At 44.6% G+C, this 16319-nt stretch overlaps 1 protein-coding gene across 1 annotated transcript in view; it reads right to left on the bottom strand.

Annotated features, from left to right (window-relative positions):
* Positions 1 to 16319, bottom strand: part of LOC132209622 (tubulin delta chain-like) — a 71559-nt gene that overhangs the window by 46473 nt on the left and 8767 nt on the right. Inside the window, exons 3-5 of the mRNA XM_059646352.1 lie at positions 8997 to 9087; positions 5894 to 5989; positions 3484 to 3545 (exon numbers count right to left, since the gene is read on the bottom strand). Of these exons, the coding sequence (XP_059502335.1) occupies positions 3484 to 3545; positions 5894 to 5989; positions 8997 to 9087 (249 nt within the window). The remainder of the gene's footprint in view (positions 1 to 3483; positions 3546 to 5893; positions 5990 to 8996; positions 9088 to 16319) is intronic.

The following is a 16319-nucleotide window of genomic DNA, read 5'->3' as shown; positions in this document are numbered from 1 at the left end:
AGGTAGAGTAGCAGCAATGTGCACCATCTACAAGGTGCCCTGCAGAAATTCACCAAGGATCCTTTGACAGCATCTCTCAAGCCTGCGACCACTACATCTAAAAGGACAAGGGCAGCAGATACAAGGAACATTGTAAATTCCCATCTGAACCGACACGAAGGTTGGAGGTGTCGTTGACAGTATAGAGGGCTGTTGTAGGCTGCAGCGGGACATTGACAGGATGCAGGGATGGGCTGAGAGGTGGCAGATGGAGTTCAACCTGGATAAATGCGAGGAGATGCATTTTGGAAGGTCGAATTTGAAAGCTGACTACAGGATTAAGGATAGGATTCCTGGCAGTGTGGAGGAACAGAGGGATCTGGGTGTGCAGATACACAGATCCCTTAAAATGGCCACCCAAGTGGACAGGGTTAAGAAAGCATATGGTGTTTTGGCTTTCATTAGCAGGGGGATTGAGTTTAAGAGTCGTGAGATCTTGTTGCAGCTCTATAAAACTTTGGTTAGACTGCACTTGGAATACTGCGTCCAGTTCTGGTCGGCCTATTATAGGAAAGATGTGGATGCTTTGGAGAGGGTTCAGAGGAGGTTTACCAGGATGCTGCCTGGACTGGAGGGCTTATCTTATGAAGAGAGGTTGACTGAGTTCGGACTTTTTTCATTGGAGAAAAGGAGGAGGAGAGGGGACCTAATTGAGGTATACAAGATAACGAGAGGCATAGACAGAGTTGATAGCCAGAGACTGTTTCCCAGGGCAGAAATGGCTAACACAAGGGGTCATAGTTTTAAGCTGGTTGGAGGAAAGTATAGAGGGGATGTCAGAGGCGGGTTCTTTACACAGAGAGTTGTGAGAGCATGAAATGTGTTGCCAGCAGCAGTTGTGGAAGCAAGGTCATTGGGGACACTTAAGAGACTGCTGGACATGCATATGGTCACAGAAATTTGAGGGTGCATACACGAGGATCAATGGTCGGCACAACATCGTGGGCTGAAGGGCCTGTTTTGTGCTGTACTGTTCTATGTTCAATGAACCACTTTAAATCCTAGCTTGGAACTATATTACCATTCCTTCAGTGCTGCTGGGCCAAAATTCTGGAACTCCTTTCCTATTGGCATTGTGAATGTACCCATACCAAACGGTCTACAGCACTAATAAAGCAGTTCACACCCACATTCTCAAGATCAATTATTGATAGGCGATATATGGCAGCCTAGCCATCAAAGCCCATGTCCTTCTGTCTAATATGCCTCACTTCACAAATGCATGAATTTCATTTGCTATTCGTCAGCCTTTCCTGTTTAAGACCTTTCTAATTTTAACATGTGCTCCTCACAGGTGCATTGAACAGTGTGGCTTGGTGGACATCAGAACTGTTTAAGTAACTAGTCAACCACTTGTTATGTGTTGCTCAGTCCGTCCTACCTTTCCAGCATGAGTGCCATTTAGCACACAATGTATAACCTTTTCTGAAGCTTATACTGCTCAGGAGGTATAATCTACAACAGATTGGCTATATGACTATGAAACTTGAGCTCCTGTAACGACTTAAGAGTTAAAAGCTTCTTCCAGTGGGAACCCAGATGTACCATGTTTGATTCACAATATGTGCTTGGCTACTGTAAGTTATTTCATGTTAGACAACAATTGCTCTGATTTAGAGAAACAGTAAAAATCAGCCAAGAGTTCTTACTGCTGGACATGAACCAGTGATCCTTGGAGTGACTGTGTGTAAATATCATTCAACGTGAACAAAACTAATCAACACACATTCTTTTATTTTCTTTTCAAGTTGGATCCAATCCCTTTCAAAAATTATCGTAAAAGTGGCACCCACCACCCTCTCATTCCAGATCACAGCAATCCTATACTTAAACATCCACAGACCTCCCCTGTAACAAAATAGCCTGTGCCTTCTAATTACCAACAAAACTGATAAAAGGAACATTGCATCTCCTTATTTACTCTAGCAAGCCCTTCAGAATTTTGAATACCTCTACCTAAATATCTCTCACATCAGTTGTAGGGAAGCTACTAGAGAAAAATCAGAAAGAGAGAATTAATCTCCATTTAGAGAGACAAGGTTTGATCAGGGACAGTTGGCATGGCTTTGTCAGATACCTAACAAATCTGATTGAATTTTTCAAGAATGTAACCAAGTCTGTAGATGAGCGAGGCGCAGTTGATTTTGTTTGTATGAATTTCAGCAAAGTCTTTGACTAGGTCCCACATTGGAGACTGATAAAGAAGGCAGAAGCACATGGGATCCAGGGTAACCAGATTGGAACCAAAACTGCTTTAGTGGCAGGAGACAGAGGGTAATGGTAGACAGCTGTTTGTGTGACTGGAGGACGGTGTCCAGGGTCGTACCACAGGGATCAGCACTGGGTCCCTATTGTTCATGATAAATATAAACAATATACATGAGAATGCGGAGTTGAGGAAGATGATAAGTAAGTTTGTGGATGACACAGAGTGGCCAGGTGATTCACAAGTGAGGAAGTACCTCTTAGATTACAGGACGATATCAATGGATTGGTCAGACGGGCAGATCAGTGGCAAAAGGAATTTAAGCTTGATATTTGTGAGGTGATGCACTTTGGAAGAAATAACAAGACAACAGAGTACTGAATGAATGGTAGGACATTAGAAAACTGCGAGGAATAGAGGGATCTTGGGGTATTTGTTCACAAATCCCTGAAGGTAGCAGGATAGGTTAATAGGGTAGTTAAAAAGATATACTGGATACTTACCTCTATTAGCCAAGGTACGGATTATGACAGCAGGGAGGTTATGGTGGAGCTATACAAAACTTTGATTAGCGGGAGTGCTGTGTGCAATTCTGACTGAGAAAGGGTGTGATTGCATTGAAGGGAATGTAGAGGAGATTCACCAGCTTGTCACCTGGGATGGAACATTTTAGCTATGAAGAGAAGCTGGATAAGCTCAGGGTATTTTCTTTCGAGCACAGAAGGAGCTGCAGGGGTGAATCAGATTGAGGCGTATAATATTACGAGGGACATGGTCAGGACGTAAAGAAACCATCTGCTCCCCTTACTTCTGAAGAAGCGTCTCTGGACCTGAAACAATTAATTCTGCTGTTTAAAAAGAAGGAATGAAATCCATGGGCTTGTGGAGATTTGAGGGTCAGGAAATTGCCAAACTTGTATCTTGCTGCTGAGAGATGGCTCTCAAACCTACATGGCAGGGGGAAGTGAGCCTGCTCAAGAGCTGGCATTAGACTTGACTTGTTCTCATCATGCAACATATCCGTCAAAAGTGCAGTGTACAGATCTCAGTTAGTGCAGAAGTCCTTTCTCTTCAATCCATTACATTTGTTGTCTGTTAAGTGGCGTTTGATTAATGTTGATTTTGTTCAAAAGTAAACATTTTAAAATTAGAAATATTGACCTTTGGTTATTTATGATCATCATTTGGAAAATTAATCTATTATTAAAAATTCTCTAAATGACACTGCAGAATCTCACCAAGAGCCCAGTTGTTGCCTCTTCCTCTCAGGCCAAGGGAAATGTTTGAATCTCTGAATGACCTTTAATTGAATACAAATGTGATGTCAGTTTAATTGTGAGTAGTGTAATTAAGTCTACAGTATAGTTCAACAGTGGTCCATTTCAAAGAGCTCAACACTCAAAATATTTATGCATACTGACATATTGTCATAGCCAGCCACCAATATCAACAAGACGGTCTCAGTCATCTGCATCACCTTAGACATCAATTACTTTCAGTGTATTAAACAGAATGGGCTTTTCAATCCAAGTAATGGCTTGTATCTTGCTGAAATGCACTGGCCTTAGTGATGTTACTTGTATTAATACCTCTTGCAGCCTCTCCCTCCTGCATGAGTCGGCAATGCCATTCAAGTGAGAGTGATAGGACAGAATCATTCCCTTTCCTGCAGAGGCACCCTTTTGAAGGTGGGGCATGGAGGGGAGGTAAGCAACTTTGCCGGAGGAGGGTGATCATCAGGATCAGCTACCTATCCAGAAAAGGCAGGGAGCTAATGTTAATCAAAGATATGCCAAATGAGGGGGAAACTATGAGGATTTTCCCAAGTGGATCCCATTGATGCACAGCCTGGCAACAAACTGTCATCAGGAGCAGAGACTCCATGCGTTAATGATAGGTTTTCTGGTTAGAAGGTAGCAACCACAGCTAAAGCAAACCCTGCACAAGGGTTTTCACTCCACCCTCACAACCCTATCAGATCCAGCAGGGTTTTCACTCCACCCTCACAACCCTATCAGATCCAGCAGGGTTTTCCCTCCACCCTCACAACCCTATCAGCTCCAGCAGGGTTTTCTCTCCACCCTCACAACCCTATCAGCTTCAGCAGGGTTTTCTCTCCACCCTCACAACCCTATCAGCTCCACCAGGGTTTTCTCTCCACCCTCACAACCCTATCAGCTCCAGCAGGGTTTTCTCTCCACCCTCACAACCCTATCAGCTCCAGCAGGGTTTTCTCTCCACCCTCACAACCCTATCAGCTCCAGCAGAGTTTTCTCTCCACCCTCACAACCCTATCAGCTCCAGCAGAGTTTTCTCTCCACCCTCACAACCCTATCAGCTCCAGCAGGGTTTTCTCTCCACCCTCACAACCCTATCAGCTCCAGCAGGGTTTTCACTCCACCCTCACAACCCTATCAGATCCAGCAGGGTTTTCACTCCACCCTCACAACCCTATCAGATCCAGCAGGGTTTTCCCTCCACCCTCACAACCCTAACAGCTCCAGCAGGGTTTTCTCTCCACCCTCACAACCCTATCAGCTCCAGCAGGGTTTTCTCTCCACCCTCACAACCCTATCAGCTCCAGCAGAGTTTTCTCTCCACCCTCACAACCCTATCAGCTCCAGCAGAGTTTTCTCTCCACCCTCACAACCCTATCAGCTCCAGCAGGGTTTTCTCTCCACCCTCACAACCCTATCAGCTCCAGCAGAGTTTTCTCTCCACCCTCACAACCCTATCAGCTTCAGCAGGGTTTTCTCTCCACCCTCACAACCCTATCAGCTCCAGCAGAGTTTTCACTCCACCCTCACAACCCTATCAGCTCCAGCAGGGTTTTCTCTCCACCCTCACAACTCTATCAGCTCCAGCAGAGTTTTCTCTCCACCCTCACAACCCTATCAGCTCCAGCAGGGTTTTCTCTCCACCCTCACAACCCTATCAGCTCCAGCAGGGTTTTCTCTCCACCCTCACAACCCTATCAGCTCCAGCAGAGTTTTCTCTCCACCCTCACAACCCTATCAGCTTCAGCAGGGTTTTCTCTCCACCCTCACAACCCTATCAGCTCCAGCAGGGTTTTCTCTCCACCCTCACAACCCTATCAGCTCCAGCAGAGTTTTCTCTCCACCCTCACAACCCTATCAGCTCCAGCAGGGTTTTCTCTCCACCCTCACAACCCTATCAGCTCCAGCAGAGTTTTCTCTCCACCCTCACAACCCTATCAGCTCCAGCAGGGTTTTCTCTTCACCCTCACAACCCTATCAGCTCCACCAGGGTTTTCCCTCCACCCTCACAACCCTATCAGCTCCAGCAGAGTTTTCTCTCCACCCTCACAACCCTATCAGCTCCAGCAGGGTTTTCTCTCCACCTTCACAACCCTATCAGCTCCAGCAGAGTTTTCTCTCCACCCTCACAACCCTATCAGCTCCAGCAGAGTTTTCTCTTCACCCTCACAACCCTATCAGCTCCAGCAGGGTTTTCTCTCCACCCTCACAACCCTATCAGTTCCAGCAGGTTTTTCTCCCAACCCTCACAACCCTATCAGCTCCAGCAGGTTTTTCTCCCCACCCTCACAACCCTATCAGCTCCAGGCTTCTTTTGTTTTGGAAATGGTTTGGGAAAATCACATATTAAGTTAAGGATATTATTCCATACCCACTCTTTACTTCCCGGAGCAATCTCTTCACTACTTTGGGCTCACTGTCCACACACAGGGCACTCAGCTTCCCGTCAGATGCGTAGAATGGATACCTGCAACAAGAGATCATATTGTGTCACCAGTCTATAAACACAAATAATAAGATACGTGCACATATTGAGGGTGGAATAGCCAGACAGCATATCTCAAATAATCACGGTCCTGCAGACAATTATTAGTAAACCAGGAGAGACATTTTAAAATGTCCCTTAAAGGCCCATAGTTGCCAGAATACTGCCAGAGCTATTCGATTTTTGCTCCCAGTTCTGTTGCATCTCCACCTGCCTTAAGGAGCAATAGTTAAGAGTTTTGTGAGTGTCAGCCAGTGGGCAATATGCTGCCAAGTCCTTTGACCAGGGTTTGTATGTCCCTTGCCCACTAGGTAAGTACTGGCAGGTGGTGGCATGAGGCACATTAAATGCCCACTTTGGGCCTCAGTTGGCAGCAGGGAAGAAAAAATATTCACCAGACCCTCCAACCACAAACTTACAGAATGTCCACCCAACAACTTTCCCCCCGATTAAATGTCCATTACAAGAGAATGCACAAAATTCCACCCACAGTCTAGCCGCTGTTTAAGTTACCTTCATTTTCTCCAAGTGTAAGTACCTCGTATTTTCTTTACAGTAAAACAATCTGGGCATGCAATCTCAAAAATTATTGCAACCCAAGCTTGACCTGAGGCAGACCTTCAGAACACTGTCACATGACCTCTTCACCTTGCTTCATAGAACACAGAACATAGAACATTACAGCAAAGTACAGGCCCTTCGGCCCTCGATGTTGTGCCGACCTGTCATACCGATCTCAAGCCCATCTAACCTACACTATTGCATGCATGTCCATATGCTCATCCAATGACGACTTAAATGTACCTAAAGTTGGCAAATCTACTACCGTTGCAGGCAAAGCGTTCCATTCCCTTACTACTCTCTGAGTAAAGAAACTACCTCTGACATCCGTCCTATATCTTTCACCCCTCAATTTAAAGCTATGCCCCCTCGTACTGGTCGTCACCATTCTAGGAAAAAGGATCTCCCTACCCACCCTATCTAACCCTCTGAATATTTTATATGTTTCAATTAAGTCACCTCACAACCTTCTTCTCTCTAATGAAAACAGCCTCAAGTCCCTCAGCCTTTCCTCATAAGACTTTCCCTCCATACCAGGCAATATCCTAGTAAATCTCCTCTGCACCCTTTCCAAAGCTTCCACATCCTCCTTATAATGCGGTGACCAGAACCGTACACAATACTCCAAGTGCGGCCGCACCAGAGTTTTGTACAGCTTCACCATAACCTCTTGGTTCCGGAACTCGATCCCTCTATTAATAAAAGCTAAAACACTGTATGCCTTCTTAACAGCCCTGTCAACCTGGGTGGCAACTTTCAAGGATCTGTGTACATGGACACCGAGATCTCTCTGCTCATCTACACTGCTAAGAATCTTACCATTAGCCCTGTACTTTGCCTTCCGGTTACTCCTACCAAAGTGCATCACCTCACACTTGTCTGCATTAAACTCCATTTGCCACCTCTCAGCCCAGCTCTGCAGCTTATCCACGTCTCTCTGCAACCTACAGCATCCTTCGTCACTATCCACAACTCCACCGACCTTAGTGTCGTCTGCAAATGTACTACCCCATCCTTCTACGCCCTCATCCAGGTCATTTACAAAAATGACAAACAGCAGTGGACCCAACACCGACCCTTGCGGTACACCACTAGTAACTGGTCTCCAGGATGAACATTTCCCATCAACTACCACCCTCTGTCTTCTTTCAGCAAGCCAATTTCTGATCCAAACTGCTATATCTCCCACAATTCCATCCCTCCGCATTTTGTACAACAGTCTATTAAATCATTAAATCAGAGAAACGATTCGTCGCTTGGGACAGGAGAATTAAATTGATGTGGTTTTGGACAACGAGTTATTAGAGCACACTCCATCTTGTATTCCATTAACTGTTCTCTGTTTCCCCTTTGCTGGAATTTAATAATTTACAGACTCTATTTTCAAAATTTAAAACAAATAATTAACATCCAGAGTAGTCTCCTACCACTAGTTCTGTTTGGAGCAGTTTTGTCTCCCAAACATGTTAGATATCACAGTATTTGCAGTGTTCTTCAACCCCAACATTTGTGAAAATCTTGGATCACCCTTTCCAATGCACACAGATCTAAAATAAATCTCCCGTTATTTCAATTTAGAGACGGTCTCAAAACTGATAATCGTATTAGTCTGTTCATCATAACAGTAGATTAAACGAGGCTCATCAATTGCTGTGATTAGTTAATTACTCCTCTATGACTGCATTCTATTTTGTACTATTTCTACAGTTCTGAGATTCTGTCAACTACCAGGACAGTAGAAGGAGAACCAGATCAATTTTACACATTCTTTGTCCAGTATTTTCTATGTTCATTGTAAACAGGAGAAAAGCAAAAGCTGGTCCAGTCAGGGTATATGAGACAGTAAAGAAAATAGAGAAAGTAAATCTAAATTACATTGTGGGATTATGGCCAAGGGATCAGTATTCAAATAGTGAAAGGAAAACAAAAGGATTGCCAGGAAATTCTTCCAGGTAGATTGTGAGGTATTTTTAATTTGGGCTGACTGTCTTCATTGGGTGATATGGAGTTGGTGGCGCATTATACAACTCCTCAGTTTTATCTTCCGTTAACTTCATTGGAAATTAGTAAATTGGTATAATGGTTGGTACCATTCAATGTAGCCCATCTTACACCATAGCTTATTGTAAAAATTATCCCCAAAGAGTGACCAACATCTGGAATGGAAGCTCAAGAAAAATGGTAGAGGAAAAAAATAATCTCATTAACATAGCTGGTTCTCCAGTGAGGCAAAGATCTCTTTTGATTGAAAAAAACTGGCCTTTACCACAATCGTAATTATCTAGGGATTTACGTCCTCAGACCAAGAAAAACAACACACAAAAGCTCGTGAACCTAACGTCTAACCTTTTTCTCTGGAAACTATAACGTACGCAGCTTCCTTCTATCACATTTCCGTACAAGCTATGTGAGCAAGTTAAATACCTACCCACCTTGCTGTACAGATTTCTGTTTGTTCAGATCAACTGCAGTTTGCTTTGATGTACGTCTTTGTAGATCTTTTGAGCTGTCACTGAGGGCTGTCAGAAATTGAAAAGTGACATTCCTCAGTCTTATCATTCATGGGTCAATAATGAAGGAGGTAACATTTGAAAATTGCACCGGGCCCTCTCTAGCCTGTTGCCAAGGAGACTCAAACAACTAACTTCGCAACATCGTGACAAAATAGGCCCAGGCTGCAGGTGGCTTTTCAAAAGACCAAGGTAGTTAGTTAAATTCAAAGGACAGTTTCTACAAATGAAATAGGTAATAATTGAATACTGGAGGACAGGATGGGAAAAGATTGGATTTACGTGCAATATAAAAACCAGAACAGATAAGTTGGTGAGAATGGCCTGTTATTTCGATGCTGAAGATTCTATGCAAGGCCACAATAAGCCAGAGCTAGTTCACATTTAGAATTGTACAATGTTAGAGCTATATGGTACAAACAGGAAGATAGGGTCAAGATCACAAACAGATCAGTTATGATTTCAGAATTTGAAAAAATAATCAATTGCACTTGTAATTTGTATCCATTTCTCACCTTTACCTGGCCCATCTTTGACTCACACTCCCCTTCCTTGACATCACTGTTTGCGTTTCTGGGGCTAAACTGCCCATCAACGTCTACTATAAACTCAAGCTCCCACATTTACCTCGATTACACTTTCTCACAGACTACTTCCTGCAAGGATTCTATTCTTTTCTCACAGTTTCTCTCTGACTCCACTGCAACTATTTCAATGATGCCATCTTCCACTGGGTTGTCTTTGACATGACTTCCCTAAATTGAAGATTAACCGCCATTGAGGTTGACAGGACCTTCAGCTGTGGCCGACCCTTCTCCCATACTTCTGACCTTCCCCACCCTCCCAGGACAATGATAAGGTTTCCCTTGACCTTACTTTCCAACTGGCTAGTCTCTACATTCAAAGGATCATCTCTGTCATTTCTGCACCTCCAGCACGATACCACCACCAACTACATTTTCCGCTCCCCTCCACTGTCAGCATTCCACAGGGACCATTCCCTCTGTGATACCCTAGTCCACTCCACCATTACTCATGGCACCAGTTGCCCATTCACCTCCTCCCCCCTCACTGTCTAAGGCTCCAAACAAGATTCCAGGTGAAGTGATGTTTTACTTGTACTCATGCAGTCACAGGATTATACAACACGAAAACAGACTCGGTCTAACTCTTCCATGCGAACCAAACATCCTAAATTGATCTAGTCCCATTGGCCAGCATTTCACCCATATCCCTCTAAACCCTTCCTATGTACACATCTAGGTGGACTGTAAATGTTATAATTGTACCCTCCTCCACCACTTCCTCTGGTTGCTCATTCCATGCACGCACTACCATCTGCGTGAAAAGTTGCCCTTCAGGTCTCTTTTAAATCATGCCCTCTCAACTTAAATCTATGCCCTCTAGTTTTGGAAATCCCTACCCTGGGAAAAAGAGCTCGGCTATTCACCATATCTATGCTCCTCAAGATTTTATAAACCTCTTTAAGGTCAATCTTGTCTACTGTATTCACTGCTCACAACACAGTCTCCGTTACATTGGTGGTATTGTCCTGGGCCTGCTGAAATGTTCCAACAAAGCAAATGCAAGCTCAAGGGACAACACCTCATCTTCCAATTAGGCACATTACATCCTCTTGAACTCAATATTGATTTCCACAGGTTCAGAGCCTGACTGTAACTTCCTGCCCTTCATTTTTGTTATGATCTTCTCTCAGCTCCCCTTCCCCCCTCACCCTAATAGGCCTGTCTTTTGTTTGTGTATTGTATACTCTGCTCTCAGCAAAGAGGGCTCATTTTCTTTTACTATACAGTCATTTTACATCTCTATTTCCAACCCCTTTCAGTTCTGAACAAAAGTCGCATGGGGCTTGAAACAATACCTGTTTCTCTCTCCACACATGCTTCCAGACCTGTTGAGTTTCTCTAGAATTTTCTGTATTCGTCTCAAATTTTCAGCATCTGCACCATAATGCTTTTACCTCAGCCATGATATTACTGAACTGTGAACAGGCTCAAGGGCTGAAAGCCTTACTCCTGCTTCAATATTACAGAGATCTGAATAAATGACCACGTGAATTAAGAGCAGAAATAGGCCACTTGGCACCCAGAGGGCTGTTTCGCCATTTATTAAGACCATGGCTGATCTGATTATGTCACATTTCTGCCTTCCCCCCAGTAACCTTTCAGCCTCTTGCTTATAAAGAACTTGCCTATGCCTGCATTAAAAATTTTCAAAGACTGTGCTTCCACGAGCTTTACAGGAAAAGAGTTAAAGACTCACGAACCACGGTCAGAAGGGATTTCTCTTCATTTTTGTTCTCGGCGGGCAACCCCTTAAATTTAAGCAGTGCCCCTCAGGAAACATCCTCTCCGCATCTCTCCTGTAAGATCCTGAAGGATCTTATATATTTCAACATGTATCTTATATGGCATCTCTTAATCTTCGAAGGTCCAGCAGACACAGTCCTAGCCCGTCCAACCTTTCCTCATAAGACAACATACCCAATCCGGGATAATGGGAACTGCAGATGCTGGAGAATCCGAGATAACAAAAGTGTAGAGCTGGATGAACACAGCAGGCCAAGCAGCATCCTAGGCCCGAATAGTCAGCTTTTGTGCTCCTAAGATGCTGCTTGGCCTACTGTGTTCATCCAGCTCCACACTTTGTATACCCAAACCAGGTATTAGTCTGATAAACCTTTCCACAATTGCTTCCAAGGCATTTACATCCTTCCATAAATAAGGTGACCAATACTGTACACAGGACTTCAGATGTAGTCCCATCAGTGTCTGTATAACTAAAGCATAACCTCGCTACTTCAGTAAAAACCAAAAGAACTGCAGATGCTGTAAATCAGGAACAAAAACAAGGTTGCTGGAAAAGCTCAGCAGGTCTGGCAGCATCTGTGGAGAAGAAAACAGAGTTTACGTTTCGGGTCCGGTGACCCTTCCTCATAACTGACGGTAGCTGGGAAAACATCAGTCTATGTGCAGAAAATAGGGAGGGGGGTGGGGATGTGGTAGGGAGGTAGGGTCACCGGACCCAAAATGTTAACTCTGTTTTCTCCTTCACAGATGCTGCCAAACCTGCTGAGCTTTACCAGCAACTTTGTTTTTTTCTCCCTACTTTTGTGTTCAATTCCCCTTGCAATTCGTGAAATCTAATAAATTGTTGTACCCACATACTTACCCCCGCATCCCAGAACTGTGCAATCTCTCATCAATTCCTACTAAAATGAACAATTTCACATTTTCTCACATCTTTGCTCACTCATTAATCTAACAATTTTCCTGCTGCAGTTTCCTTATGTCCTCTTGACACTTTACTTTTTAACCTTGGAAGAAAAAAATCAGTTAACATTTCAGGTCTGGCGACTCTTCCTCAGAACTGATGGTAGCTGGGAAAATGTCAGTTTATATGCAGAAAACAGGGAGGGGGTTGGGGATGGGGTAGGGAGTAAAAGACCAGATAGAGCCCGAAGAGAGAGAACAGCAGGTGAATAGACATAGGAGTTGATAATGATCTGGCTGGGACGGTGAATGGGGACTGTTAGTGGCTAACATTAGGTAGTGTGCAGTGTCAGGCTATGTGATAATAGGGTAGGGTGCTGGGACATGGGAGAGATTGGGCCCTAAAGTTTATTGAACTCGATTTTGAGTCCAGAGGGCTGCAGGGTCCCCAAGAGGAAAATGAGCTGTTGTTCTTCCAGCTTGTGTTCAGCTTCGCTGGAAAACTGCAGCAAGCCTGAGACTGAGACAACAAGGTGTAGAGCTTGTACAGGATTTCACAAGCTTCAAAATCTCCCTTTCCCCCAGTGCATCCCAAAACCAGCCCAGCTCGTCCCTGCCTCCCTAACCTGCTCTTCCTCTCACCTATCCCCTCCTCCCACGTCAAGCCGCACCTCCATTTCCTACCTCCTAATCTCATCCCACCCCCTTGACCTGTCCATCCTCCCCGGAGTGACCTATCTCCTCCCTACCTCCCCACCTATACTCACCTCTACAGGCTCTATCCTCGCCCCTTTAACTTGTCTGTCTCCTCTCCACCTATCTTCTCCTCTATCCATCTTCGATCTGCCTCCCCCTCTCTCCCTATTTAATTTCAGAATCCTCTCCCCATCCCCCTTTTCTGATGAAGGGTCTAGGCCCGAAACGTCAGCTTTTGTGCTCCTAAGATGCTGCTTGGCCTGCTGTGTTCATCCAGCTCCACACTTTGTTATTACAGCAGGCCAAGCAGCCATGTTGGCCAGGGAACAGGGTGGTGTGTTAAAGTGGAAGGCAACAGGTAGCTCAGATAACAAAGTGTGAAGCTGGATGAACACAGCAGGCCAAGCAGCATCTCAGGAGCACAAAAGCTGACGTTCTGGGCCTAGACCCTTCACCTCCTGAGATGCTGCTTGGCCTGCTATGTTCATCCAGCTTCACACTTTGTTATCTTGGATTCTCCAGCATGTGCAGTTCCCATTATCTATGAACAGGTAGCTCAGAGACTTTTTTGCAAGCAGAACATAGATATTCTGTGAAGTCATCATTCAGTCGATGCTTCATTTCCCAAATGTAGAGGAGATCACATTGTGAGCAGTGAATGCAATAAACCACATTGTGGGAAGCGCAGGTATTACACATTACCTATTGTTAACCACTATCAGTCCATATTAACAACTATTCACCCTCCTAGCCAGGTCATCATCAACTCCTTTGTCTATCTAACTGCTCTTCTCTCTCATAGGGCTCTATCCGCTCATTTACTCCCTAACCCATATCCCTCCCTATTTTTGGCATATAAACCAACATTTTCCCAGCTACCATCAGATCTGAGGAAGGGTCACCGGACCTGAAATGTTAACTCTGATATTTTCTTCACAGATGCTGCCAGATCTGCTGAGCTTTTCCAGAAACTTCTGTTTTTGTTCCTGATTTACAGCATCCACAGTTCTTTCAGTTTTCACTTTGTCACCTATCTATTCTGTTGCTCCTACAATCCAGGGTAGCATTCAGCTCATCTTAGTTGTGCCTGTTCTTTGAAAAAATTGTCCAATTTTCCTATCCTTTTGCCATATTATTTTACATTTTTGTTCGTAATATTTGCCCTTTTACTGGTTGGGCATTTCATGTTCTAACAACCCTGGACGTCAAAACACATTCTCCTGAACTCTCCCCTCATCCTTCTGATGCTGGTATTAAACTGATTTCCCTGTCTTCTGATGATGATGATGTTAGTGGCGATATGATAACGATTTTCCTTTCCAACTCAATGACCATTAGTCACTCGCCCTTTTCCCATAAACGTGGGTGCTGCAGAGGGAGCTGTGGTAACCACTGCTCGTCATGATGAATCCTTGAAAAGCAATGGCATTCAAGCATTCTTTGCCAGTTGTGAAATAAGCCATCACCTGGAAAACACATCACAGTGCAACATCGGGGAGGCGATGGGCTAGTGATATTATTGCTGAGCTGTTAAGCTAGAAGCTCAGCTAATGTTCTGGTTCCCCAGGTTTGAAGCAGATGGAGGAATTTGAGTTAAGAATTTAATGATGACCATAAATTCATTGCTGATTGTTGGAAAAACCCATCTGGCTCACTTATGTCCTTTAAGGAAGGAAACTACCATCCTTACCTGGTCTGGCTTATACATGATCCCAGGCCCACAGCGATGTGGTTGACTCTCAACTGTCCGCTGGGTAATCAGGGATGGGCAATAAATGCTGGCCCAACCAGCAACATCCCAAGAAAGAGTAAAAATAAAAGTCACTGTTGGCCATTTCACAATGGTCGCATTCTCATCTCTAAATCAGAAGATTCAAGCCGTATTTCAGACACTGCAACCTAATCCTATCGCAGTTCCATGTTTTTCAGGCAAGATGTTAAACCATAGTCTTCCACCTCAGGTGGGCATGAAAAAAATCCCATGACACTTATCAAAAGAGCAGCAAAGTAATATATTTGATATCCTGACCAACATTTCTCTTTCTAACGACACCAGTCAAAGAGGTCATCTAGTCATGGAATTAATTGAACAAATTGCTGCTTTAATTGAATATGAAACTGTAGAAATGGGCATCAAGCTAAGGATTCCTTGCTGTTTTTGTCTCTCCAATGAACACTGGTATCTATCCCCAGTAGGTCTATTTCCCTTATAATTCACTCAAGGCCTAAGATATTATACCACATTCCTTCACTAGCATAGAATCCATCAAGAACAAAGAAAGAACAAAGAAAATGACAGCACAGGAACAGGCCCTTTGGCCCTCCAAACCGGTGTCGATCCAGATCCTCTATCTAAACCTGTCGCCTATTTTCCAAGGATCTATATCCCTCTGCTCCCTGCCCATTCATGTATCTGCCCAGATACATCTTAAATGATGCTATTGTGCCCACCTCTACTACCTCTGCTGGCAACACGTTCCAGGCACCCACCACAGTCCGCGTAACGAACTTTCCACGCGTATCTCCCTTAAACTTTTCCGCTCTCACCTTGAAATCATCAAACTTGAAAGAATGACTAATATTTATATAGTACCTTTCATGGCCTTTCAGGACATTCCAAAGTGATTGACAGCACTTGGATCTTTTTGATTCTCCAGCATCTGCAGTCCCCATTCTGTTTGATTTACAGCAACTCCCCCTCCCATTCTTTAGATGACATGTCCATCATGGGCCTCCTGCAGTGCCACAATGATGCCACCCGAAGGTTGCAGGAACAGCAACTCATATTCCACTTGGGAACCCTGCAGCCCAATGGTATCAATGTGGACTTCACAAGCTTCAAAATCTCCCCTTCCCCCACCGCATCCCAAAACCAGCCCAGTTTGTTCCCTCCCCCCACTGCATCACACAACCAGCCCAGCTCATCCCCTCCCCCCACTGCATCCCAAAACCAGCCCAGGCTGTCTCTGCCTCCCTAACCTGTTCTTCCTCTCACCCATCACTTCCTCCCACCCCAAGCCGCACCTCCATCTCCTACCTACTAACCTCATCCCACCTCCTTGACCTGTCCGTCTTCCCTGGACTGACCTATCCCCTCCCTACCTCCCCACCTATACTCTCCTCTCCACCTATCTTCTTTTCTCTCCATCTTCGGTCCACCTCCCCCTCTCTCCCTATTTATTCTAGAACCCTCACCCCATCCCCCTCTCTGATGAAGGGTCTAGGGCCGAAACGTCAGCTTTTGTGCTCCTGAGATGCTGCTTGGCCTGCTGTGTTCATCCAGCTTCACACTTTATTATCTTATACTCTTCA

Source organism: Stegostoma tigrinum, chromosome 5, assembly GCF_030684315.1.
Source record: "Stegostoma tigrinum isolate sSteTig4 chromosome 5, sSteTig4.hap1, whole genome shotgun sequence".
NCBI classification, from domain to species: Eukaryota; Metazoa; Chordata; class Chondrichthyes; order Orectolobiformes; family Stegostomatidae; genus Stegostoma; species Stegostoma tigrinum.
Note: the sequence above shows the minus strand (reverse complement) of the source record. Positions and strands in the feature narration are given on the sequence as shown.